This window comes from Bubalus kerabau, chromosome 12 (genome assembly GCF_029407905.1).
Source record: "Bubalus kerabau isolate K-KA32 ecotype Philippines breed swamp buffalo chromosome 12, PCC_UOA_SB_1v2, whole genome shotgun sequence".
Taxonomy (NCBI): Eukaryota; Metazoa; Chordata; class Mammalia; order Artiodactyla; family Bovidae; genus Bubalus; species Bubalus kerabau.
The window spans coordinates 70,005,879-70,030,438 of record NC_073635.1 but is presented as its reverse complement, the minus strand read 5'-3'; the positions used below and the strand labels follow the sequence as shown (position 1 = coordinate 70,030,438).

The 24,560-nt window shown below is 42.2% G+C and overlaps 1 protein-coding gene across 7 annotated transcripts in view; it reads left to right on the top strand.

Annotated features, from left to right (window-relative positions):
• The window catches only part of LOC129624632 (ATP-binding cassette sub-family C member 4), a 187,117-nt gene that overhangs the window by 78,003 nt on the left and 84,554 nt on the right, over window positions 1-24,560 (top strand). For all 7 annotated transcript variants that reach the window (XR_008701080.1, XM_055542787.1, XM_055542782.1 and 4 more), the window contains 10 exons: window positions 520-609; window positions 2,034-2,225; window positions 6,941-7,035; window positions 7,259-7,345; window positions 12,220-12,316; window positions 14,375-14,584; window positions 15,761-15,901; window positions 16,789-16,826; window positions 17,393-17,487; window positions 19,206-19,352. Coding sequence is in view for 6 of the 7 variants with exons in the window: in XM_055542787.1 (XP_055398762.1) it covers window positions 520-609; window positions 2,034-2,225; window positions 6,941-7,035; window positions 7,259-7,345; window positions 12,220-12,316; window positions 14,375-14,584; window positions 15,761-15,901; window positions 16,789-16,826; window positions 17,393-17,487; window positions 19,206-19,352 (1,192 nt within the window). In the remaining variant the exon portion in view is untranslated. The remainder of the gene's footprint in view (window positions 1-519; window positions 610-2,033; window positions 2,226-6,940; window positions 7,036-7,258; window positions 7,346-12,219; window positions 12,317-14,374; window positions 14,585-15,760; window positions 15,902-16,788; window positions 16,827-17,392; window positions 17,488-19,205; window positions 19,353-24,560) is intronic.

Genomic DNA, 24,560 nt, shown 5'->3' with positions numbered 1-24,560 from the left:
GAGCATTAGTAAGACTCATTCTTTACCAAGTGAAAATACAGAGGTGAGAGGAGATATCAAATTATTAGTAGAGGAGCAGGCATGATATGTATGTATTCTGCCACCTTGTGGACAATACTGAAGTTGACATAACCAAGGGCTATAATGAAAATACACAATTGATTTAAAAACCTCCCATACTGAATATTCATTTAAGTATATTATTGTAGTAAGTTAGTGTGCAACATGCAGGTACATATTGAACATGTGACTTGTCATTTCAGTCCTTAAATCCTGTGAGTATCTGAAACAGTGTCGTATTGAAATCTGGTAAAAAGAAGGAGCCTTCCTAAAGGCAAACTAAAGCTGTTTCAAAGATATTTTGGGATAAAAGGTCCCCAGGGCTCAGTATCTTAAAACAGAAAGGAGGAAAATATGCATTATATTAGCATATCAATGATATATTATTTTCTCCACTTTTCAGAGTTCCTTGTGTTATTTTAATGAGATGAACAAAGTTTTCTAAACGTATATTTGCAGGCATCAGACACCCCAACCCTACAAGGCCTTTCCTTTACTGTCAGACCTGGTGAACTGTTAGCTGTGGTTGGACCTGTGGGAGCAGGAAAGGTAAGTTGTCACGCCTTTTGTCAGCCTGATGCAACGCCACAGCCCCTGTTAAATTCTCAGAGGGAGCCCAGAGCTGTGTATAATTCACTTTGAATTGAGGGTGTCTAGAACAGTGTTTCTCTAGGTGTGTTCCATGGAACATTAGTTTTTCAAGAAGGTTTTGTGGCCAGATGAATCTGGATAAATACACACTGTGCTTTCCTTCTTGGGGCTTCACGTTGCACATTTGGAAACTGCTTGTCAGGCTTTTGACGTGTCAGTGAAGGAAATTATTGTTCTGACGGCTGTTCAGGACAGAATGAGATAGAGGGGTCTTCTTTTTCTGATGGTTGTCCCTCCAGGGAGTCTGGAGGTTGGAAAGGCTGCTCTTCTGGGAATTTTGAGCATTTCCTCACGTGACGTGACTTGGTCCCGTCAGTGCCCAGGGTAGTGAATGTGTAGCCACGTGCCGGAGCTAAAGGTGCAGATGAGAGCAAGACTCCAACGTCTCTGCCCTCCAGAGGCAACCAGGTTCCAGGGCAGACAGATTATTTCAGCCCAGTGTGGTAGTGTTGTGATGTGTGGACTTGGACACACCACTTCTGTGTGGTAGACAAGATTTAAACGAAGGAACGTCGTCTGAAAGAACAAAATACAGAGTTCTAAATAAGGGGTATGTACATGAGAGGGTGATGAGGTGCTATACGATGGACTTTTTTGAAACATGACTCCAGAGGTTTTTTTTTAAAAAATGATCATCTTTGGATACGTTAGTCACAGAAAGCTTGTTAAGAACAAATATTTGATAAGTAAAGGATGCCTGGGATGCAGGGACAGCTGAATTAAACATCAGATACATGAACCATGCACCCTGCTAGGCTGTTTTGTTGGTTAAGGATGTTAAACATTCTTAATTAGTCTTTGCTGAGTTTAGCATTTCATTTGGGAGAAACTGTTGGGCAGTTTAGGTTGTTATCTGCGCTTAGTCGCTCAGTCGTGTCCGACTCTTTGTGACCCCATGGACGGTATCCCGCCAGATTCCTCTGTCCATGGGGATTCTCCAGGCAAGAATACTGGAGTGGGTTGCCATGCCCTCCTCTAGGGGATCTTCCCTACCCAGGCATGGAACCCAGGTCTCCTGCTTTGCAGGTGGATTCTTTACTGTCTGAACCACCAGGGAAGCCTGTTTAGGTTGTTTTAGTATTATATTAATAATAATGTTACTTATCAACTGAATATATTCATTCATTAGTTTATATTGACCAATAGTGCTATTTCTTTTCTTTTTTTTTTTTTCCCTGCAACTGCCACAACTGTACTTTATCCTGTTCTAAATGAAAGTGTTCTATCATTTGTCAAGCGCCAGGGTGGGGTCGGCTGTGCTGCAGGGTGTGTTCTGTCCTGAGTGCACCCTGTTCACGCGTGTGTGTTCCCGTCTCTTTCAGTCGTCACTGTTAAGTGCTGTGCTGGGGGAGCTGCCCCCGAACCAGGGACAGGTCAGCGTGCACGGGAGGATCGCGTATGTTTCTCAGCAGCCCTGGGTGTTCTCAGGAACTGTGAGGAGTAACATTTTATTTGGGAAGAAATATGAAAAGGAACGATATGAAAAAGTAATAAAGGCTTGTGCTTTGAAAAAGGTGAGTAATGACTTTGAGTTGCATATGCTCAGATTTCAAATGACGATCATGTTGGTTTAAGCTACAAGGTCTGTTAGAAGATCTTTTAGTGTTGTTTAATACTTGAAGCTGGTTTTCTCACGAACATTCACACACATATGCTACTGTTTGAATTCTGATGTCGTAACGACACAGAATGCCTTTTTTTGGGGTGGGGATTGTTTCGTCTTTTGCAGTTTCATTCACTTTTACTTCTCTTTTAGTGCACAGTTACAAAACTTTATAAAAATAGCGCCGTGTAATGAACCCTCATGTACCCACCCCCAGGTTCACCCCGGTTCAGATGGTGGCCAGTCTTGCTGCATCTCCACTCCTGCCCTCTGCCTGCCCCACCCCCACCCCAGACTATTCTGGAGCAGATTCTAGACCTCAGATTAGTTTATCAGTAAAAATTTCATTAGCTTTTCTCTCAGAGACTGAAAAGAGACCACATTATTTCACCTGAAAAATAATGATCACAGTCAAATTCCTGACTGTCATCAGCACTCTCATCAGTGCTTACATGCTGTTGATCATCTCACTGAGAAACCTCCTTCACTCCTCATGAGATCTGCCTCCTGCACTTGGTTGATGCCTCCTTGGTCCCTTTCTGTCTCTAGGTTTTCCTCTCCACTTTGCTTTTCCTTAGTAATTAAAGAAAAACGACTCCTTTAACATTTCTTCTTAATTACAGCCTATTTTCACTGGAGGAGAGATTGTTTTCAGGCACAGTATTGTGTTTCACAGAAAATGGAAATTTAAACATTTTACTGTACGTGGAGATTTAGTAAATAAAATTAGGGAATCAGTTATGCAAACTGGGCTTACCTAGTCGGAGAATATATTGATAATTTGATGGAAGGAAAGGAAAAAAGGTAAATACTGATTAGATGCTATGTTATTTTCTTAGGTTATAAAAACCAGGGAATAATAGCATTAAAGGGCTCCCCCTGGGTCAGTTCAGTGCAGTCTGGACATCCGACTGTTCTTTTATACTGTGAGGAAAAAGGCTGGACAGCCTTTCAAAGGTGTGGGGGTGAAGACTTGTGAGAAAATAGTTATTCTGCTTGAACAGTGACTTGAACATCATAGAGTAGCATTTGATGATTTTGTGGACATAAGAGAATTGTTTGCTTGTTCTTTTTTTTTCTATTTCTTTTTCCTGAGTTGTTTTAAATAGACTTTTCATTTGCAGAAATGATGTAGGGTTGGCAGGATTGAGGTAGCTTTTTAAAAAAAGATTATAAGGAAAGGGTAAGTGCAAATGTAAAGTAGTAAGAACACCTCTGTGCGTGCTAACTCTCCTCAGTCATGCCTGACTGTGACCCAGTGAACTGTACCCACGAGGCTCCTCTGTCCATGGGATTCTCTAGGCAACAGTACTGGAGGAGGATTTCATTTCCTCCTCCAGGAGATCTTCCCAACCTAGGGGTCAAACCTGCGTATCTTGAGTCTCCTGCATTGGCAGGCGGATTCTTTACTACTGAGACACCTGGAAAGTCCCAGTAAAAACAAAGCTCCTATTTATTCAGAGTTGATGTCCAGATCATCTTTGTCATTCCCATGCAAGCATACATAAAAAGGCGTATGAGTTATTAATGTTTTACCAGTGTTTTCTATGTTGTTGATAAAACTGAAGCTTAGAGAGATGAAACACCCCATCTCTGCATTTGCAGTTCAGGTTCAGATCCACAACGGTCAGTGCTTTGCGGCAGCCTTTTGGGGTGATTGGACCAGTAATGTGGGGTAGTGTCCTGGGGCTTCACACACCCTCGGGGCTGCATGAGTAACAGACTCTGGTGGGAAGGAGCCCTGCAGAACTGCGCTGCCCAGTGACGGTATGTGATGTGACATTTATAAACATTCAGCTGCCCTCCTTTTCTCTGCGTGGTCAGAGCATAGAGGCAGGGCCCCTCATGCCCATTCCCTCCTTGGCAGGAAGGGAGCCAAGTCCCTCCCCCGATTTTGTCACTTGGCTCCTGTCCCTTTGGACACGTCCTGTTACCTGTCTGGGCATCTCACATTACTGCTGCAAAACGAGGACGTTGGGTCAGAGTGTTTCCAAGAGGTTTTGCTGCTGCTCTGAAATGTCAGCTATGACTCTGATTACCAAGGGGTCAGCCAGGTCTGCATGACACCTGGGAACCACTTAATGCATTTTTGCAGCCTCTGCTTATCTCCTTTTGGAATCCACGTTTCAATGGATGGACATAAGACAGTCACAGACAGTAGAGGTGCCATGGGGGTATTTTTACTCGTAGAGACAGATTGCATGTGTAGTAGGGAAAAAAAAAAGTGTGTCCTCTGGAGACCGTCATCTTGGATTGTAATTTGAGGTGTCTGTTTCCTTGCTTGTAAAATGAGGGAGGTATGGGTTTATTGCAGTAAACGTGGCAACTTTTGTAAAATGGAAACCTACCAGGTTTTCTGTAAATACATGCATACAAACTAAATACATACATACAGACAAAAAAATATTTCTAACAGGTGACCCCCCCTCCTCCACACCTGGAAGATAAAACAGGAAAAAGGAGCATTTCGTGTATCACATGCATTAATAACAACTAGACACATGATAACTAGATCTAATTGAAGCAAGTGTTTTAAGTTCATTGAGCTGCAAACATTTCTGTAATAAAACATGAAGTAATCACATTTGGCAACATGGAATTAAGCTGATGCCGTATTCAAAGTGACAGTATAGTGAGTTACACAACACAGTTCAGGGAATAAGCCAATAATGTTTGGTCAGCTGGAGGGGTTGAGCTTAAACGACAAGGCTTAGGAGTAATGAGGCTCGGGGATTGAGTTTGTTTCTCTGTGACTTTGGCTTCTTTTCTGAACCTAACAAGGCCCCAGTTTCATTGTCTTTAAAGGAAATCATAGTGCTCTGCCATGGGTGAAATGGAGTTACAGGTGTGATGAAAGTCAGGGTCCTCCTGCTTTGACTCAGGAATCCAGCCTTCCTCTGACAGAAACTCAACAGTCTGCTCTGTGCTGTTTCTACACCAAGAAGCCAGCATCTCTGAAGGGCTCTCCATGTGCTCCGGGCTGATGGCATCAAACCAGCGAGCCATTTCCTAGTTTCCCTGTAGTTTGTGTGTCTGCTCTTCATTGGGAATTGGTTTTAAAAAAAAATAAATAAAAACTTTCTTGTCCGTGGGAGGCATTGTATTATATGCTGAACTCAGACTTTTTCCGCTTTTACCTAATCAGAAAATGGTGGCTGGAAAATTAGGCTGACTTGGATTTTTACTTCAAATCCTGCGAAATGCTTTTCCCATTTGTGGCTGGCCCATAAATAGTTTGCAGAGTCAACAGCATATTCGGAGTCCTGCTCCCGGACTCAGAGAGAGCCTGTTTCTTGGGGCCCAGCTGTGCTAAATGGAAGAGTGGACTTAAGTGCCTTTTCCAGAGCATGGTTGACATTGCCGTGCTACAGCATGGTGCTGTTTTGTGAAGGAAACCAAAGCAACATAAAATCTAGGCATTAAAAACTGAAAGAGTTTTCAGGGGCTGTCACCAGTAAAACCGAGACCAAGTAAACTATTTGTGTGTGTTTAGGGTTGGGAATGTATCTTAAACTGGCTTACTGTATCTCCAGAAAATCAAAAGCAAGAATTAAAGTAAAATAATGATGAATTTTCACAACAGAGCAATTGCTGCCTTTCATTGGATGCACCCCTGTTAAGCTTCCAGTGAGCAGGGAACCTGTGTGTGTGTGTGTGTGCGCGCCTGTGGCTTTCAGGGAGGGTGATGATGGAGACAGTCTCTTTCTTCTCCTTGTGGTCATGTGCCTTACATGCTGTGATCCACACGATGAATGGGGTCCCAGTGTTGGTTTGATGAGAAAGTAAGCCTCATTCACCAGTAGCAAGTTATAATCAGTCCATGTCCTTTTTCCATTCATGGAGGGTGTTCATACACCCTCACAGCATCCTTGAGTTTAGTGACTCTTGTTTCTGCAGCACATTTTGTAGAAGAAGTTGAGACTTAGAAGGTCAGAAAGCTGCTTATCCTGGAGGCTTCACTGTGCCATTTCTGTTCTTCCCAAATTTGCTAAAGTACAGAGAAGCTCCAGCTTCATTTGCAGAAAAGTGCTGCTGTGCATCCTAGGATGATGCCTGAGAGGTTTAGTGGATAACAAACTCTATGAACTCTGCTCGCTATGGCAGCATCACTTGAGTTACAGGCAGTCTATGTAAGTCCCCCTCCCCGCCCCCACTGATCTGCTCACACCCACTCTGTGAGCCGTGCCCTCCTGACCTCAGTGTGGACTCAACTTCCCTCCTTTACTCTCTGTTGCCCTGAGCTGGCTTCCTTTTCTTTCTTATCCTCAGTACTTGCACGCAGGTTCATTTTCCATATCGTCTGTCTCATACCATGGAAAAAAACTCGAGGGACTTTGTTTCCTCATCCCTGAATTCACTGTGCTGAGAATAATGCCTGGAGTATAATCAATCCTCAATAAATACTTCCTTGTTATCATGGTCAAATTCATAAATGCAGTGAAAACCTATGAAATCAGAACAAATGAGGTTTTTTTAATATTCAATATTACAATTCAGTCATTATGAAATATACGCATTGCTGTTCATAAAATACTTATATGTAGAGCTAAGGTTGAAAGGTTAGGATGGCAGGAGGAGAACACATTTTAAATCTTTTTCTTTTTTCCATTTTCTGTCTCCATGTAGGATTTACAGCTTCTGGAGGATGGAGATCTAACTATGATAGGAGACCGGGGAACCACACTGAGTGGAGGGCAGAAAGCCCGGGTCAATCTTGCAAGGTAAATGGGGTTTCAGTTGCCATCCTGCCCCTCCTCCTCTGCGACTCCTAGTGCACGTGAGCATGCAGACCCCCCTCACCGGGTGGGCCTGTGTGAAGCAGGGTCTTGGTCCCTTCCCTGGGCTCCTGGAATGAACATGGAGTTGTTGGACACCATTGTGATTCAGAGATAAGACCCAGGGAGTGTGAAGTATTTTGTCCTGATGTCTCTCTATGTTTTCTAGAGCTGTGTATCAGGATGCAGACATCTACCTCCTAGACGATCCACTCAGCGCTGTGGACGCAGAAGTCAGCAGGCACTTGTTTGAACTGTGAGTTTGCTCCTGTTTCCTATTACTTCTGCTTTCCACGAACCGATTAAAGATCAGGGAAAAGAGCTCAGGAAAGCCTTTGTGCTTCAAGAGACTCAGCTGGCTCTGCCCTGGTGTCTCTCTCTCCCTTCCTTTCATTCTACAGAAGAGAAATTCCATCGTAGAGAAATTTTGATCATGATGAGGTCAAGATAGGAAAATACAGAAAGTGCTTCCAGGGTGTGGAGGAGAGTGGAGTCTGTCCTTAGGGAGTGAGGTATGGATGACTGATTTCCTCCTGCTACTTGCAGTTGATAACTGGACACTGTGGATGGATCCAGACCCCAGAAATAAGAAGGAAGATTTACAGTTTTTAAATCGGAGAGTGGGACTCAGAAATCTGGTACTTGGCTGCCTATCCTTTTCCTTCATCTTTTTTTTTTAAGACATGTTAGAAGTAATGTTTTTAGTACTGACATAGGGCTTCTGTGGAAAGACCTTGTTGATGCCTATTATTCTGTAGGTTCAGAAATTCTGAATAAGGTATAGAATCTGAGAATGATTTGTTGCACCTCAGCATGTCTTCAGTCATTGAACATTGCTTCATGGATTCTTACTAGAGTTTTTACTTAAATCCACAATGTATGTGTAACTTGATTGTGAAACTAGGTATCTAGAATCTGGCTGAACTCCTGACTCTCATGTTGTGTTTCTGAAATTTGTTGTTCTTGTTTGTTGTTGAGTTTGTTGCTCTTGTTTGGCCACTGAACCTCTGAAGTAGAACAACTCTGATGTTTTTCTGTGTATAATGTGTCTAAGTCATGCTAACCGAGGCCTCTGGTGGAGTTTAGACTGAACTCTTTGAAAGCCTCATGAACTCGCTTTTTCTGAAATAGTATCTGCATCTCCCCCACGGTTAGTTAGTTCCCTTGCTGCTGTTCACCTTATTAAAGCCAATGAGCCTTCCAGCTGCACTTATTAACACCCTGCTGTGTGCACGGAGATCAATGCCCTTACAGATGTTACTGCACAAAACCTCTTAGTTTACAAGGAGGACAGTGTGCCAGGAGACGGAAAGGACCCACACTGGGCAGAAAAAGGAGACTTGGATGCTCAGCTCTCATTCCTGCCTCTAAGGAACCTGTCTCCTTGGCCTCCGATAGCATCTTCCTTCCAGTTTCCTCACGTGGGCTTTCTTCTGTTCACGGGCCCTGCCCTTCTGTGTTAGGCTCCTTTGCTTCTGGAGATACAAGTCAGATTGGATTAGACCTAATGTCGTTAGGGGTAACAATTATGTCTTTAAAGGCCTTATCACCAAATTCTCAGGTGTCCGCATTTGAATTGGAGGGGAAATGATTGATTTACAGCAGAGCCACAACTGCAAAGTAGAGAGGCTTCAGCAGAGTCTGCACATGTGTGAGAGAGAGAGAGACGTGTGAGGAGCGCTGAGCTCTGGATACGAGGACCTGGGATTCCACATCCACTAAGCAGGATCGGGGGCGGGTTCTGCCAAAGTCTGTGTGTAACTTGTGCTTAGTTTGGGGTGATGAAAACACTCTGGAGACAGATGGTGGTGATGGTTACAGAGCAGTGTGAATGGGCTTAATACCACTGAGCTGTATGCTTACACATAGGCAAAGTGGTAAATTTCATGTTATGTAATGATATGTTTTATTTACCACAATAAAAAGGGACTTCCCTTGTAGTCAGTAGAGAATCCACCTGCAATGCAGGAGGCCCAGGTTCGATCCGTGGCTTGGGAAGATCCCTTGGAGAAGGAAACGGCAACCCACTCCAGTATTCTTGCCTGGAGAATCCCATGGACAGAGGAGCCTGGCAGGCTACAGTCCATGGGGTCGCAAGAGTCAAACATGACTTAGCGACTAAACCACCACCACCACCGCGATAACAAGTGCAAAGAAGCATTAAATTGTTCCGAACAGGAGAGCAGGGACTGTGGCATTGCTTCCAGCTGTGTGGTCTCATCCGGCTTTCCCACCCCCTCCTGATTGTGACCTGATAGAGAAGTGCCTTGTCATGGGTTTGGTAACAGGGTGTGAGTGCTGTAAGCTGCATTTGCCATTCCTCACTCCTGGAAGCATTGGAAGTTCAGCCTGTTCATTTCTCTTGTCCTTACACAGAAGTTCTCAAAAGTTCTCCTTCAAACAGAGCAGTTTTTTTTTATAGCTCTTGGGTTTAATGACCTTGGATGTACACTTGATAGAAGCAAGCTTGTTTGGATTGTTGTTTGCCAATCAGAACCACATTCTCTGGGGAAACTTAGGGCAGGGAGCACGAATGCAATTTAGGAAATCATTCAGCAGCAACTGAGGATGTTCTCAACGAGTTAGAAAATTGGATGGAACAACATGCTATGAGAGATGGTGGTCGTGTCAGAGCTTAGTAATGGGGAGTGTTTTCTATTAAAAGTGAGTGACTCACACTTCTGCTTGCCATTAACAGTTTCCTCTAGTCTTGAATCTATATCCAAGGTGATTCAGGTTCATGAGTTTTACAACTTTATGCTGTGAGCATTGTGGGTTCTATCAGCTACAGAAGGTGAGGGGCCTTAGATGAACTGATGAAGTCCTAGCTGTGTCCGCTGTGGCTCCTGATGTGTTTCAACCCCACATTGCCAGACCGCTGCCTCCTGTGTCATCAGGTCTTCATGTCTGTCCTGATCGGATTCTCATGCTACTGTCTACACAGCTCACCCTCCCCCTCCAGCCCTTCTCAGACAACCCCACCCCCACCTCATCCCGTTCAGGAATCAGCTCCAGGTCCTCAAACAGAGAACAGGCTTCTTTGCCGTCTGCCCACCTCAGCCTTTCCAGCTCTTCCCCACACCCACTCGGTGTCCAGCTGTGCTGGCTCTGTGGGGTCCTTTCTCACCCCTGTCTGTCTCTTCACACTGGTCCCTCTGTCCCAGAGCCAGGAGCAGTGCCCCAGAACACAGAAAGGTGGGCCCTGCCGTTCCCTCCCGCTCCTCAAGGGGGCACCCGTGCCCCCTGGCTTCCCACAGCCCTCAGTGGGTGCCCTTGACCATTTATGAGTCCCCCCACCCTCCATACGCTGTGAATGCAGGAAGGCACCTCAGCCCTGCGTGTTCAGTCCCAGAACCCCTGCACCTGCTGTGTCTTCTTCCAGGATGTTTCCCCAGACAGTCTCAGGGCTCCCTTGTTTCCCCGTCTAAGACAGCAGTCCCTCTTGCTTTCCCTCAGAGCACACATCACAGCCCCATAGGCATTTCCTGTACGCGTTCAGTGTCCCCCTGTGCGCAATGCAGAGAATTCTTTGCTGTCTTGACCTGTGGGTGTATCCATGGCTTTTGGGACAGTGCCTGGTACCTCACCAAAGTTTGTTGATTGTATGAATGAAGATAGGGACTCTTTTTTTGTTCATATTTGATCTATTCTATGAGATTTGTCCCTTCTTAACACAGCTCTCGTATAGGAATAATTTTAAACAATTCATTGCTGAGTCAATTTTTATGGTATGTCTTAGAAATCTTTACTCTTCAAAACTTGGAAGATTATTTTTCTAGAGATTCAGAATAAAACTCTTCCTAGCCATTAAAACTGATCAATTTATTGTGCTTATTTATATTACCTCATCTGTGATGGAATGTCAGAAAGGAAACCTTTTAAAACTTGTGGTTAGTGCCATCTTGGACCTACCAGCCCATCTGCCTTCAATGGTTAATAGCAGGTAATTTTTGAATGTAGCAAAAAATTCCATTGAAAACTGAAAAGGTATGCTTGGTCAAGAAATTTAGCACAAAAGCTGAACTAAGACCTGTCAGAAGGTAAAAATGAATCTTTTTGAACTTGATGAAGCGATGGCATATGTGTCTATATCCCCAGTCTTCTGACCACAGACCCAGTGTCCCCTTAGGACTTTTCTGTCCTGTGTCCGAAGCACATGACAGCTCGTGGTTAGAGAGGAGTAGGGAAGGGGTCTGACATTTACTGAGCGGATTGGTGGTTTGATTTTTTAGAACATATGGGTGGGTTGTCATTGGCGTTGTTTTGAGATGAAGAAAGTGAGGTTTAGTTGTCAGGCTCATGAGAGGGACTGAGCTGCAGTCTGCGGCCTCCAGACTCTCCATCTGACTCACTCACAGGCTGAGCTCTGGCCCAGGATCCTGAGATTTGCTCTGCAAGGGCCTCAGGCTCCCAGAGTACCTGTCTGGACCCCTGCCGTTGTCACTGGAGCCCTGTAATTTTTCGTTTTCACATTGACAGAATTTTCAGTGCACACGAAGTAAGATTTACTTCCTGGACGGCACTGGGAATGTTGTAGAGACTAATAAAGGCCACACTTGCATTCATTTTCCATCTAATGTTACTTAGGAAGATATGTCTATGGAAGGGAGTATGGCTAAGGTTATTGACAAAATATGACTCTTTTAGTGTGGTTAATATGTACATCATAAAGCAACATTTAAGAAACTAAGGAAAATGTATGTGTATTTCTGTGACATCAATCACTGTTCTCTCATTCTCAACATAACAATAAAATAATTAGTATTTTAATTTAGCCAACTTTTGAAATGTCAGTATCGCTCCATTGTTTTTCGTCATGAAATATGTAAATAATTGTTAAGATCAGTTTTAGGAAAAACAACTTAACATGCTGATGCATGTTTCGCTAGACTGGTTTTTAGAATTTTCCTTTTTTTTATTGGAGCTTGATTCAGACTTGTTGCTGAATAATTTGAGGTCCTAGCTGAATTCATCAATTTGTATTTAATTTGTATTTTTATTCATATTGGTATTTGAACTACATATCTTTGCTGTCTTGTCTTTGTCTCATTATGTTTTCAAAATGTATGCTTGCAGTTTGGCTGACTTCCACTAATGTGTGTTTGCATTCTGTCCCTTTTCCATCTGTAGGTGTATTTGTCAAGCCTTGCACGAGAAGATCAGAATCTTAGTGACTCATCAGTTGCAGTACCTGAAAGCTGCAAGTCAGATTCTGATATTAAAAGATGTAAGTAATTTCTAGAAGTCTCTGGAATTGCTAGCACTGCGGTGTGTTGAAGGTCAGGCTGCCCTGCAGGTCAGTCTGCTTGGATTTGTGGCAAAGCCCTCTTAACTTTCAGTTTTTTGCCTTTTTCTTATGACCCATATCTCTTTCTGTGTCTGATACATGTGGGAGCCTGTGCAGAAGGAGAATAAGCCCTGCCTACGTGGGGCTTGTTTTGAGAAGACAACCTCAGGTTTAGTATTGAGTTGGCAACAAGAAAAGACTTATTTTTCATTGTCACCAAGAACTTGATTGAAGAATATGTTCACTCATCAAGTGAACTTTCTGGCCAACTCAATACTGTCAGAATGACCAGTTGTCTCCTGGTGAGCACACCTGGATGAGTTGGGGACCATCCTTATAGTTGTTCTGATTCCTCCCTCACAGCAGAGAGGGGATGGCTGCCCTCCGGAATTGTTAATACTTGGTTGTTAAGTAAAATTGCTGTCTTTGTGCCACGAGTGGTTTCTGAATGCATCTTACTAAGTAGAAAGTTGCATGCAACTTTCCTTAAATAAGGTAAATGCACTTTGTTTCCCAGGTGAGGACAAGATGTACAGTATATCCTGAATCATTTCCTTGTTCTGCAGTATCAAATGGTCCCCAAAGGCTTCACTGGGTTTCTCCCGAAGAGGGGCTTCCTAGCCAGGATGCTGGGCCACCTGACTTGCCTTAACTAGAGCTGTCTTCCTTTGTTTCGTTTGCATCCTGGGATTTTTCCTCATATTTTGTTCACCACTGAGTGAATCAGCTGAGTCTTGTTTCATATGGTGAAAAAGTAGAAATCTTCTGCAGCTTATTTTATGTAAGTTTGTAAATGAGGGACGCTGCAATGATGTGTCACACAGTGTTCGAAGAAGATGAGTCGACTGGCTGTAGCTTAAGCAGTTGCCTAATTTGGGGAAGACTGGCCGCTGGTGATGGGTTGTGCCTATGTTATCCTTGGATTTAAGTGCTTTGCTTCTGGCTTAGGTTTTTGATTGTGGCATACCAAGGCATTAGAGCATCCTGGTCTTATGACCTCCTTTCTTAGGTAGTTTTTCTGGGGGAATTTCTGAATTTTCAGTCGAACTTCCTGAGTTTGTGGGCAGGTGTTAAAGACTATGAAGTCATATCTCTTGGGTTCTCTGTGCAGGGTCAGTTTCTTCAGGCCCTGTCCTAGACAGACATGTGGTACTGTGGCAGTGGACAGCAAAGACTTGTCTGGTGACCCTTACCTACACAGGTGTGCCAGTGCCCACCTCTGTGTCAACAAATTTCTTTTACGGAATATCCTCCCTAGTGGACTTTTTAAAAATTTCTGCTTGTCTTATGAGGCTTCTCTAACTTTCCATGTTGTCTTAAGAGATTGTGCTGATCCTCCCACCAAACTCTGTTATTTCTTGCTTTCCTAAGTGCCCAATGGACTCCATCTTTAACACATGAGCACACATTTCTTTCTCGTCCCCAAACCTTACACAGGGTTTGGCAGAGACCACAGTGCTCACTTCTGTTCTACTTGAACTGAACTAGATTTGTCCACCAGAAATTCAGACCTCAAGATCATTTTCTTACAAACATCATAATTTAATATCAGTTTACTTCTCTTGATTAGTGTTTACCATTAGCTTCCTAGGTGGCGCTAGTCATAAAGAACCTGCCTGCCAATGCAGGAGACATAAGAGACGCAAGTTTGATTCCTGGGTGGAAAAGATCCCCTGGAGGAGGAAACAGCAACCCACTCCAGTATTCTTGCCTGGAGAATCCCATGGACAGAGGAGCCTGGCAGGCTATACAGTTCATAGGGTAGCAAAGAGTTGGACACGATTAAAGTGCTTTAGCATGTATAACATGCATGTATGCACGATTGGTTAGTATTATCAAATGAAAATCCATTCGTCTCATTTTTTTAAATTATTTGTTTGAAATGAAACAGAAATGAATATTTTTAATGATAGAAGGTACAATTCACAAAGAAGATAGATATCATAAATGATTTGACACCTTAACAACAAACTCTCAAATTCTTTATTGCTGTTTTAGGGCCAAATGGTGCAAAAGGGGACTTACACTGAGTTCCTGAAATCCGGGATAGATTTTGGTTCCCTTTTAAAGAAGGAGAATGAGGAGGCTGAACCATCTCCGGTTCCAGGAAGTCCCCCCTTGAGGAATCGCACCTTTTCCGAGTCTTCGGTTTGGTCTCAACAGTCTTCCAGACCCTCCTTGAAAGAGGCCACTCCAGAGGGCCAAGACGTGAGTTTCTCATCCTGAAGCATGCCCGGGTCTGTTGCTCTTGGTGGCCTCATGGACCTTCAGTCTGCTCTGTTTATGACATCTCTTTGTTCCAAAGAAGACACCAAATTTCCACAGCTTTGTTCCATGAAATTGATAGAACTAAAACAGCATGCGGGGAGCCAGCCTGATTCGGCTTCTCCTTTTGGCGTAGGATGGAGACAAGTCCTGGTTGTACTGCCATGACTTGCATGATGTATGTGGGATTGACAGTGGAACTCTTGTTACCATAGTTAATTGTATGTGCTCTTGTGGACCCTGGCTTCCCTTATTCATCCAGATGGTTATTTGAAGAATCCCTCATTCCTAGCCTGCTATGACTTCCATTAAAACAGCTGCTTTTGCTTTGTGTTGGAATATTCTGACATTGCAGGTGACTGGTATTGTTTTGCTTCATCATCAGATGGTCTGTGACAGGACACCTCTGTCACCAAGGTGCAAAGCACCCAACACACAGCAGACACTTTGGAATGTGTTCCCATCTTCCTTTCTTATTTTTCAAGATGTGGAATCATTTGTTGTCATCTCGCATATACAGTAGGCAGCAAACCTTTGGCCCATGTGACTGTTTAATATATCCTAAATCCTACAGACAAAAATGGACAAATGCACTAGGTCTCCTTTAAAATCATCTAGCAGTTTTCTCAGTATCCAGACTCTCATTGTCCATACCTGGGATTCTGGGATGATTCTGATGAGTATTCAGATTAGTCCCTCAACTTCCACATTCAGGAACCACTCTGTCGTCACTGAGGGGCACAAATAAATTACATGGATACTTTGGTTATATATCATTTCATGTATTATTTTGGAGAAAGCATCTACATTTATGCTTTAATCAGGTACTTTGTACGTGTGCAGTTAATCATGCTGTTTATTTAAGCAAAGGCACCTGAAAAGGAGTAACATTTTGCAGATGACATTTCCTTATTTCTGATCGATTTCTAGAATTGGCATGGCTGGGTAAATGCATACATGGTTTGGCTCAGTGTTTCCACATTCTTCTCTCTCTGTAGGATCTTGCCCTCCTACCAGCATATGAGTTGTGTCTATTTCACTGCAGCTTTGGAGTGGAGGTTATTGTTGATTTAGGGTTCATTATTTAAATTTTTGTCTCTCTCTGCCTTTTCTTCCAAGACCGAAAATATACAGGTTACCCTAACTGAGGAGTCCCGTTCGGAAGGAAAAGTTGGTTTTAAGGCTTATAAGAATTACTTCACAGCCGGTGCTCACTGGTTTATCATCATTTTCCTCATTCTAGTAAACCTTGCAACTCAGGTAAGTAAGGATTTTTATTTTTTTTTTTTTCCATGGGAAAAAACCCTCTTGTTTATTTAATTAAACAAAAATAAAATAAGCTGCAAAGGAACAATTTTTATTTTGATTTGTGCCCTAATGTTGATATTTTTAATACTATTTATACTGTGTTTACCTTACTGTATTATTATTGTTTTTTAATATGTGAATTAAGAGCTTTCTTTCAAATAACTGGCTCATGAGGTTGTGGGATCTGTCTGAGTGAATCTGAAATTAGAAAGGCAGGCCTGCAGACTGGAACCTCAGGCAGGAGCTGAACCTGCTGTCTTGAGGCAGAATTTCTTCCTCCTCCAAGAAGCCTCAGGGTTTGCTCTTAAGATCTTCGTCCGACTGGACGAGGCCACCACAGTGTTCAGGGTGATCTCCTGTAAGTTCTGATGATGGATGTGAACCACACCCACAAAATACCTTCACAGTAACATCTGGACTAGTGTTGTGTTGAATCAGTGGAGACTGGTATGGCCAAATTGACACAGAAAACTGGCCATCACATTACCTATCAAGCTTTTATCCTATGAAAAATCGTGACATGTATATAAACACTGTGTTTTGCAGTCCACTGGAATTTGCATTGAAAAGTGTCATATGTGCATAGCAAAATAAGTGAAGCTTGGTGGTGGTGTGTGTACATGACAGAGAGGTTCTAGAAATAAACAGTGTCTTTTAGAGATATTAAAATGTAGCATGCCCTCCTCTGACCTGTGGTCATCTGGGGTGTGGGGCTTGGCACCGACCTGAGCTGGAAGGACTGTCTCCGTATTCTGGAGCCTTTCCGTCCCCCATCCTAGTGAGCAGGGTGTGAGGCTCAGTGATGTCAGTGTGTGAGTGACTGTTGTTTCCTGCTCCAGGTTTCCTACGTCCTGCAGGATTGGTGGCTTTCATACTGGTAAGTGATTTCTGGTCTGACCCAAAGTGCTGTGAAATCTACACGAACCTCACTTTTCCACAGAGTCAGCAGGGGAGGCGGGCTTGTTTAGCCTCCCCTTCTGACTGACCCTCACGTAGTTTCCCTGAAGAAAAAGTAAAGATCCTGCTGGTGGCGTGTGAACCTCCTGTGATCCTTAGCAGCTTCCTCACAGACAGTTCAGAGAGCTGAAAGTCGTGATTCAAATTGAAATTTTTTTTACAGTAGAGAAACACAGGGCCCTGTGAGCTGGGAAACATTTTGCAGCATATATCATGTCTCCTAAATCAAGGATTTGCCTGGAATGCGGGAGACCCAGGTTCGATCCCTGGGTCAGAAGATCCACTGGAGAAGGAAATGGCAACCCACTCCAGTACTCTTGCCTGGAGAATCCCATGGAGGGAGGAGCCTGGTAGGCTACGGTCCATGGGGTCGCAGAGTTGGACACGACTGAGTGACTTCACAAATCAAGGATGATTTTTTTTTTTTTTTTTGTATTTACCTAATTGTATCTATCGTGTAATCTTTTTTTCTTCCCTGTTCCCTAGGGCCAATCAACAGAGTGCCCTAAATGTCACTGTTAATGGACAAGGAAATGTAACCGAGAAGCTCGATCTGAACTGGTATTTAGGAATTTACTCAGGTAAAGTTGAGTCATCTGGTCTATTATCCGAGAGTCTGAGTCGCTTACAATGAGCCCATGTGAGCAACTAGGGCTTCCAGGAGTAATTCAGTAATGTCTTAACAGATTAAGTTTCTGAGCCAGCCGCATTTATTCTGTGAATTAATTAGAATAATTATTTTAAAAATCTGCTAGAAGAAAAGAGGTTGAATGAAGACTCTTAATTTGCTCTGTACTGGATTTTGGAAGTTAAACCAGCATTGCATATTGAGAAAATCAGCCACTGGAAAAATGTGACTATTGTCTATTCTAATAGGTTGCTTTAGCTAAATCTTATATCATTTTATGGATGTGTGAGGGTATTAGAAACAGATCCCCACCTTATGGTTCAGATTGTTCCAATTCTTTCTGAATGAAACTTGGCTTTTATTGACCTTGGTTGAAATCCTCTGGCAGCCAGGGTCCCAAATAAAAGCATTACTGCCTCGCAGGTGTGCAAACTCTCCTTCTCCAGACTGCTCATCTCTTGGGCTTTACTAATTTATTAAGGCAGAAGCTAAGCAGGGAGAAATCCAGTGTCTTGGCATTAGGGTTCCTTCTCCTCCTTTCTTGAGATCACAGTGTTATTATGTCCATAACTGTGTGATCAATTTAACATCTGGCTTGCCTACTAATATCAGCACAGCTCTTTGTTTTCACACCAGTGCCTAGAATATACGTGGCATTGCATACTTTTAAAAGGAAAACTTCATCTAAAATTTTAAATATTCACACAGGAAATATACAAGCTTTCTGCAAAGATAGAGTGAGTTATCTTTGTAAGAACCCACTCATTGAAATTTTCTATGTATTTTGTTGATCTCTTGCTAAGAACTCTAAAACCATTAGCTTTTTACCTTCTGAATTGGTGGACTATGGGGGCTTGAAGGAGGAAGGGGGGGTTTATGTTACATATTCATAGGATGGTGGGCTAAGGCAAATGCCTGTTGATGGAACCCAGAAATTTGAATAGCTTTCAGAATTTAAATACTGAAATTTAAATTTCAGAATTTAAGTGTCTCATCAGAAGGGAATAAAGTACTTAATGGAATATTTATTACAGAAGTTATCCCTCCTCTGTTTAGCATTGTGAATTCAAAAGATGTTGGGAGGGTATTCTAATTTTTATATGCACAGTGGTCCTCATTTCTATTATTAACAAAATGTAATTTAAATACTGATGTTCATTTACATTTATAATTTGTATTTTCCTACAGTTCAGTTAGATTTTTTGCTTGCAGATTTATGTGGTATTTTTATACTCTTTAAAGCTACTTGGGTTTGTCTATAAGGACATGATAGTAAATCATTTCTTGTGTTTCCTATTCATTAACATGCCGATACCAAAGCCTTTCACCATTTTAGATTATGAGACATTGTAATTATTAAGAATTGAAATGTGAAGGGAAGACCAACAACTTTTAAAATTTTTTCTGAGTTTTACTGAAACTTATACTGGAATGAAATTTTATTTTACACTTCATTTCCTTCCCCCTCATGAAGTTTATATTTAATGAGAGGAAAACAGTGTATTTTGTTTTCTTCTTTTTAAAATGTCTGTCGTGAATGACTTAAACTCTTCTAGAATCCAGATACTTGATGGGGTAAGGATATAATATCTTTATAAGCTGCTTGGCATGGCTTAGCATTCTTGTATCAAAGGCAGAGATCTTGGGCTTAATGATGTTTCTTTATTTCAGGGTTAACTGCATCCACTGTCCTGTTTGGCATCGTCAGATCTCTCTTGGTATTCTTTGTCCTTGTTAGTTCTTCACAAACTTTGCACAATCAAATGTTCGAGTCCATTTTGAGAGCTCCGGTATTGTTCTTCGATAGAAATCCAATAGGTAGGTCAGACACCAGACTTTTCAGTAAGTGTGTCTTGTTATTGTACTTAATTAACGCCTGATTCCTTTTTTTAAAATTTAATTCATTTTAATACCAAAAACATTTTGTATTGGGAAATAGCCAATTAACAATGTTGTGATGATTTCAAGTGAATAGTGAAGGAACTTGTAAATATGTCTTGTTATTGTACTTAATGCTTGATTACTTTTTTTTAATTTTATTTTTTTTAACATCAAAAACATTTTGTATTGGGATATAACCAATTAACAGTGTTGTGATAATTTCAGGTGAACAGTGAAGGAATTCAGCCACACACATACATGTATCCATCCCCTGCCAATGCCTGATTACTTTTAATATTTGAATTGCTTGGAAGAAAATCTCTGTGCATATCGATCCATTTTGTGCAAAAAACTTTACTGATATTTTTCTTCCAGGGTATATCTGAATATAATTTTATTCCAATTTTGTATGAGTGTGGAAATATAAATGTATGCTTACTTTGCAGAATGATTTAAGAGCTGATTTGTGTGGCAAATGAACCTCTCTACATTTAATGCAAACATATTTACATATTTTGTGCTTGTTGCTAAAACATAGGCTGTGTTACATACTTTAGGTAGGTCTCTACTCAAACCTTGTTACACTGAATCTCTACTCAAGACCAGCTATGTGGTTTTTTCTTTCATTGCCCATGCATATCTAGGGTCCTAGAGCTTTGGCTTGTGCCCTGAGTATGAGACCTACCTAAAATGGTAATGAATAATCAATTAACATCCAAGATTAATTTAATGTAGATATCCTCTTCAAATAAAATAACTGTATAGCTTATAGTGGAGTTTTGGTAAAACGTAAGAGGCTTTGTGGTACATACAGAGCAGGTGGATGCTCAGTAGTAAGTTTCTCAGTATGAGAGTCCTGGGAGCTTTCCCAGTGTTCGCTTACTCCACCTTGAGGCCTTCAAGCTGTCTTACTTCAGAATGTAGCCTCCTGAGCTATGTTTCCATGAAGTTCATCATTGGATGTGCCCATTCTGTCTAGTTGACTAGACTTGTGCCGAGGCCCAGGGTGACTTTGTTTTTGCAGGTGATGATTGACAGGACCTGTTGAGGCAGGGAGGTGGGCTGCAGAGAGGACAGAAGTAGCCTTGGCCTGGCCATCAGCTAGCCATGTGACCAAGGCCAAAGCAAGGTAGATCTCTTGCGTAGGCAGATCTCAAGGCAGGATGTTGTCTGTCTTGGTTTTGAAGTGTGGTCTGTGGAGCCAACTGCCTGGTTTCAATCCTGGTGCTAGTTACTAATGGTCAAATTTTAATTAATACTTATGTGTTGTTTACTCTGCATCTCAGTTTTGTCTGGAAAATGGGATGCTATTCCCACACTTGCCAGAATGTCAGTACTGTTAGAATTCAGCAGGTGAGTATATTCACAGCATTTAGATCGAAGTCAGGGCTTTATGACTCTTTGAGTCAATGACCACATGCTATGTGGGCACTTCGTCTCCTGTGAAATGGGAATAACTGCTGCCCTTCCTATATCATTGTGTGAGGATTAAATGAGGCTGTTCGTGCAGCCTCTTGTGTAGATTTATCCAGCACATGTTTCATCCAAGCACTGGGTGGAGCACAGGATGGAAAGTTGCAGGGGCCCATACAGATCTCGTCTTATTATAAAGCTGTGGAGACAAACTAATTGGAGGAGTCCGTGCTGTTATGGTTGTGGTGTTGCTCCACTTTTCAGTTAATGTGAAAATTACAGTCATAACGTTGGAAGCATCAACAACCCCTGTAGGCTTCTCCAGATGCTGGTTAATTAATTATTTCGGGATTTGGGCCCAAGCGTAAATCTTTAAAATCACTCATCTTACTTTAGCCGGCACACTAGGATGTATCCTGTCTCCCTGTCCTGTGACTATTAACAGGACCTGATTCCTTCAAGAAAATAGAAGCCCAAATAGTACTGCAAAGACAGGCCTGCCTTGCCCAAAAGGTTTAGGAGCCACAGTTTATTTATTTACTCTTTTGTTAGTAGAGTAAAACTTTTTTTTAATGAAAAATTTTAAGTGATGACTTTTAAATTTGTTTGAATAAAAATTTTTTGTACTGTTTATACTTGTTTTATCTTGTTCTTCTTTGGAAAAGCAAGTAATGTGTAAGAATTATACCTCATAGTTGAGATTATTGATTATGCGTACCCTAATAGTTATAATTTTTTTTAATTTTATTTTATTTTTAAACTTTACATAATTGTATTAGTTTTGCCAAATATCAAAATGAATCTGCCACAGGTATACATGTGTTCCCCACCCTGAACCCTCCTCCCTCCCCATACCATCTCTCTGGGTCGTCCCAGTGCACCAGCCGCAAGCATCCAGTATCGTGCATCGAACCTGGACTGGCAACTCGTTTCATACATGATATTTCACATGTTTCAATGCCATTCTCCCAAATCTTCCCACCCTCTCCCTCTCTCACAGAGTCCATAAGACTGTTCTACACATCAGTGTCTCTTTTGCTGTCTCGTACACAGGGTTATCGTTACCATCTTTCTAAATTCCATATTTATGCGTTAGTATACTGTATTGGTGTTTTTCTTTCTGGCTTACTTCACTCTGTATAATAGGCTCCAGTTTCATTCACCTCATTAGAACTGATTCAAATGTATTCTTTTTAATGGCTGAGTAATACTCCATTGTGTATATGTACCACTGCTTTCTTATCCATTCATCTGCTGATGGACATCTAGGTTGCTTCCATGTCCTGGCTATTATAAACAGTGCTGCGATGAACATTGGGGTACACGTGTCTCTTTCCCTTCTGGTTTCCTCAGTGTGTATGCCCAGCAGTGGGATTGCTGGATCATAAGGCAGTTCTATTTCCAGTTTTTTAAGGAATCTCCACACTGTTCTCCATAGTGGCTGTACTAGTTTGCATTCTCACCAACAGTGTGAGGGGAGTTCCCTTTTCTCCACACCCTCTCCAGCATTTATTACTTGTAGACTTTTGGATCGCAGCCATTCTGACTGCCGTGAAATGGTACCTCATAGTGGTTTTGATTTGCATTTCTCTGATAATGAGTGATGTTGAGCATCTTTTCATGTGTTTTAATAGTTATAATATTTTTTTAAAAATCCCCTTCTACAGCAGAGAGACTGACTTGCTCAACTTTTTGCTTCTGTGTTGATTTTTTTTCTTGGCATGTGGGATCTTGGCTCCCTAATCAGGGATCAAACCCACAACCCTTGTGTTGGAAGATGAAGTTTCAACCCCTGGACTGCCAGGAAGTCTTTCAACTTCTAAGTTACCTTAAATATCTGGGTTTAATTCAGCAAAGTTCCCAGCATAAAATTGTGGGTGATTTGATTTCCAGAGTCTGTTTCCCCTGTAGCATGCAGTGATTGTGAAGTGTGTCTCTCTCCAGGATATCGTAGGGGGTCTGTACTTTTCCTATGATTTCAGGATCCTGACAACCTCCCAGAGTTAGAAAAGTAATGAAAGGAAGGACTTTGGGCTTGGGATGGTGAAGTTGGGAAACTTAGACAGAGGCCCATTGGGTCTGGGCTTTCCCCAGTCTGACTGGATTTGCACTCATCTCACCAGAGTTCCCTTGTTTCTACTTGTCTCCAAGCCCACTTGTGCCAGTGGGTTCTCAATGACCCTGAACTGGATGGTCACAAGGCCTTATGCATTCATTCATTGGTGGACCCACTCTAAATGTTCCGTTTCCATTCTGATGCTTCACCCCAGATCTTCATTAATTGTGTTAGACACTGGGGGAGTAACTGGTTCTAACTGCACTGGTTGTGCTAAGAACCAGGGTTCCATGGGAAGTTGCTGAAAACACCAGTTGCTCTACCAAATTTGCAAGTTCCCTTACTTTCATTATATTTATCGTAGTCTATGAAGGAAGCGTCAGCCTCGAAAGTGCCTGGTTTCTCTGCCTACAGTTTAACATTCCAGCAGTGCTCCTGTGGCTACTCTCTATTTGGAACCTATGTTTCGATGCACGTGCTTTACTTTGTTCATATAATGTGATGCTTCATTGCCTACTGGTGTTTTATAATCTGTGTGTGGCGTTAGAATGGCAGAACTAGGTTTCATGTTTTCCTTTTCTCTTCCTTTTACCTCCCGTTATCTCACCCATCTCTCTGTTTCACTTTCTTCCTTTGACGTATTTTGGTAATGGTGTGTGAGGGCTAAGTCGCTTCAGTCCTGTCCAACTCTGTGCAACCCTATGAATTGTAACCCGCCAGGCTCCCATGTCCATGGGATTCTCCAGGCAGGAATACTGGAGTTGGTTGTCATGCTCTTCTCCAGGGGATTCCCCTGACCCAGGGATCGAAACCTACTTCTCCTAAGTCTTCTGGTACCACCTGGGACACCCCTCGGTAATGGTATTATATGTTGACTTATTTGGTTCTTAATTTTTTTAAAAAACTAATTCTATATATTTAATTATTTTTTTGGCTGTGCTGGGTCTTTATTACTGCTTGTGGGCTTTCTCTAGTTATGGCTTGTGGGGGCTCCTCTTCCTTGTGTTGCACAGGCTTCTTTTGGCAGTGGCTTCTTTTGTTGTGGAGCATAGACTATTAAGCCTGGGCTCAGGAGTTGCAGCCCACTGCTTGGTTGCTCTGAGGCATGTGGGATCTTCCTGGACCAGGGATCAAACCAGTGTCTCCTGCATTGCAAGGCGGACTCTTAACCTCTGGACCACCAAGGAAGCCTCATTAAGTGTTTTTTGAGGTCGTATTTTTAATGAATGGATTGTATTTATTTATTTTTAATGTGTACTTATTTATAAATATTTTTTTGCTGCACCACGTGGCATGTGGGATCTTAGTTCCCTGATCAGGCATAGAAGCCACGCCCCCCTGCATTGGAAGGTGGATTCTTAACCACTTGGCCCCCAGGGAAGTCCCACTTCCTTTGTGTGTTTATTAAAGAGCTACAAGTCTTCAGGAGCCAGAGGAGACATTTCTTGCATGTTTTGATTGTAGCTGGGTTTGAATAGTACCTTTTGGGCATGTGGGCCGCGCTCCTGTGCTGTTTGTCATGTCCACATCTTCCTAGCCAACCTTTTGTCTTCTGTCTCTGAAGTCAACTTTCAGTTGCATCAGATCTTCATACTCGGGTAACACAAATTGCAAGTCAACAGTAAGTCATTTAGAAATTCAGAGATGATTTCTGTTAAAAACCCAGATTTTGTTTC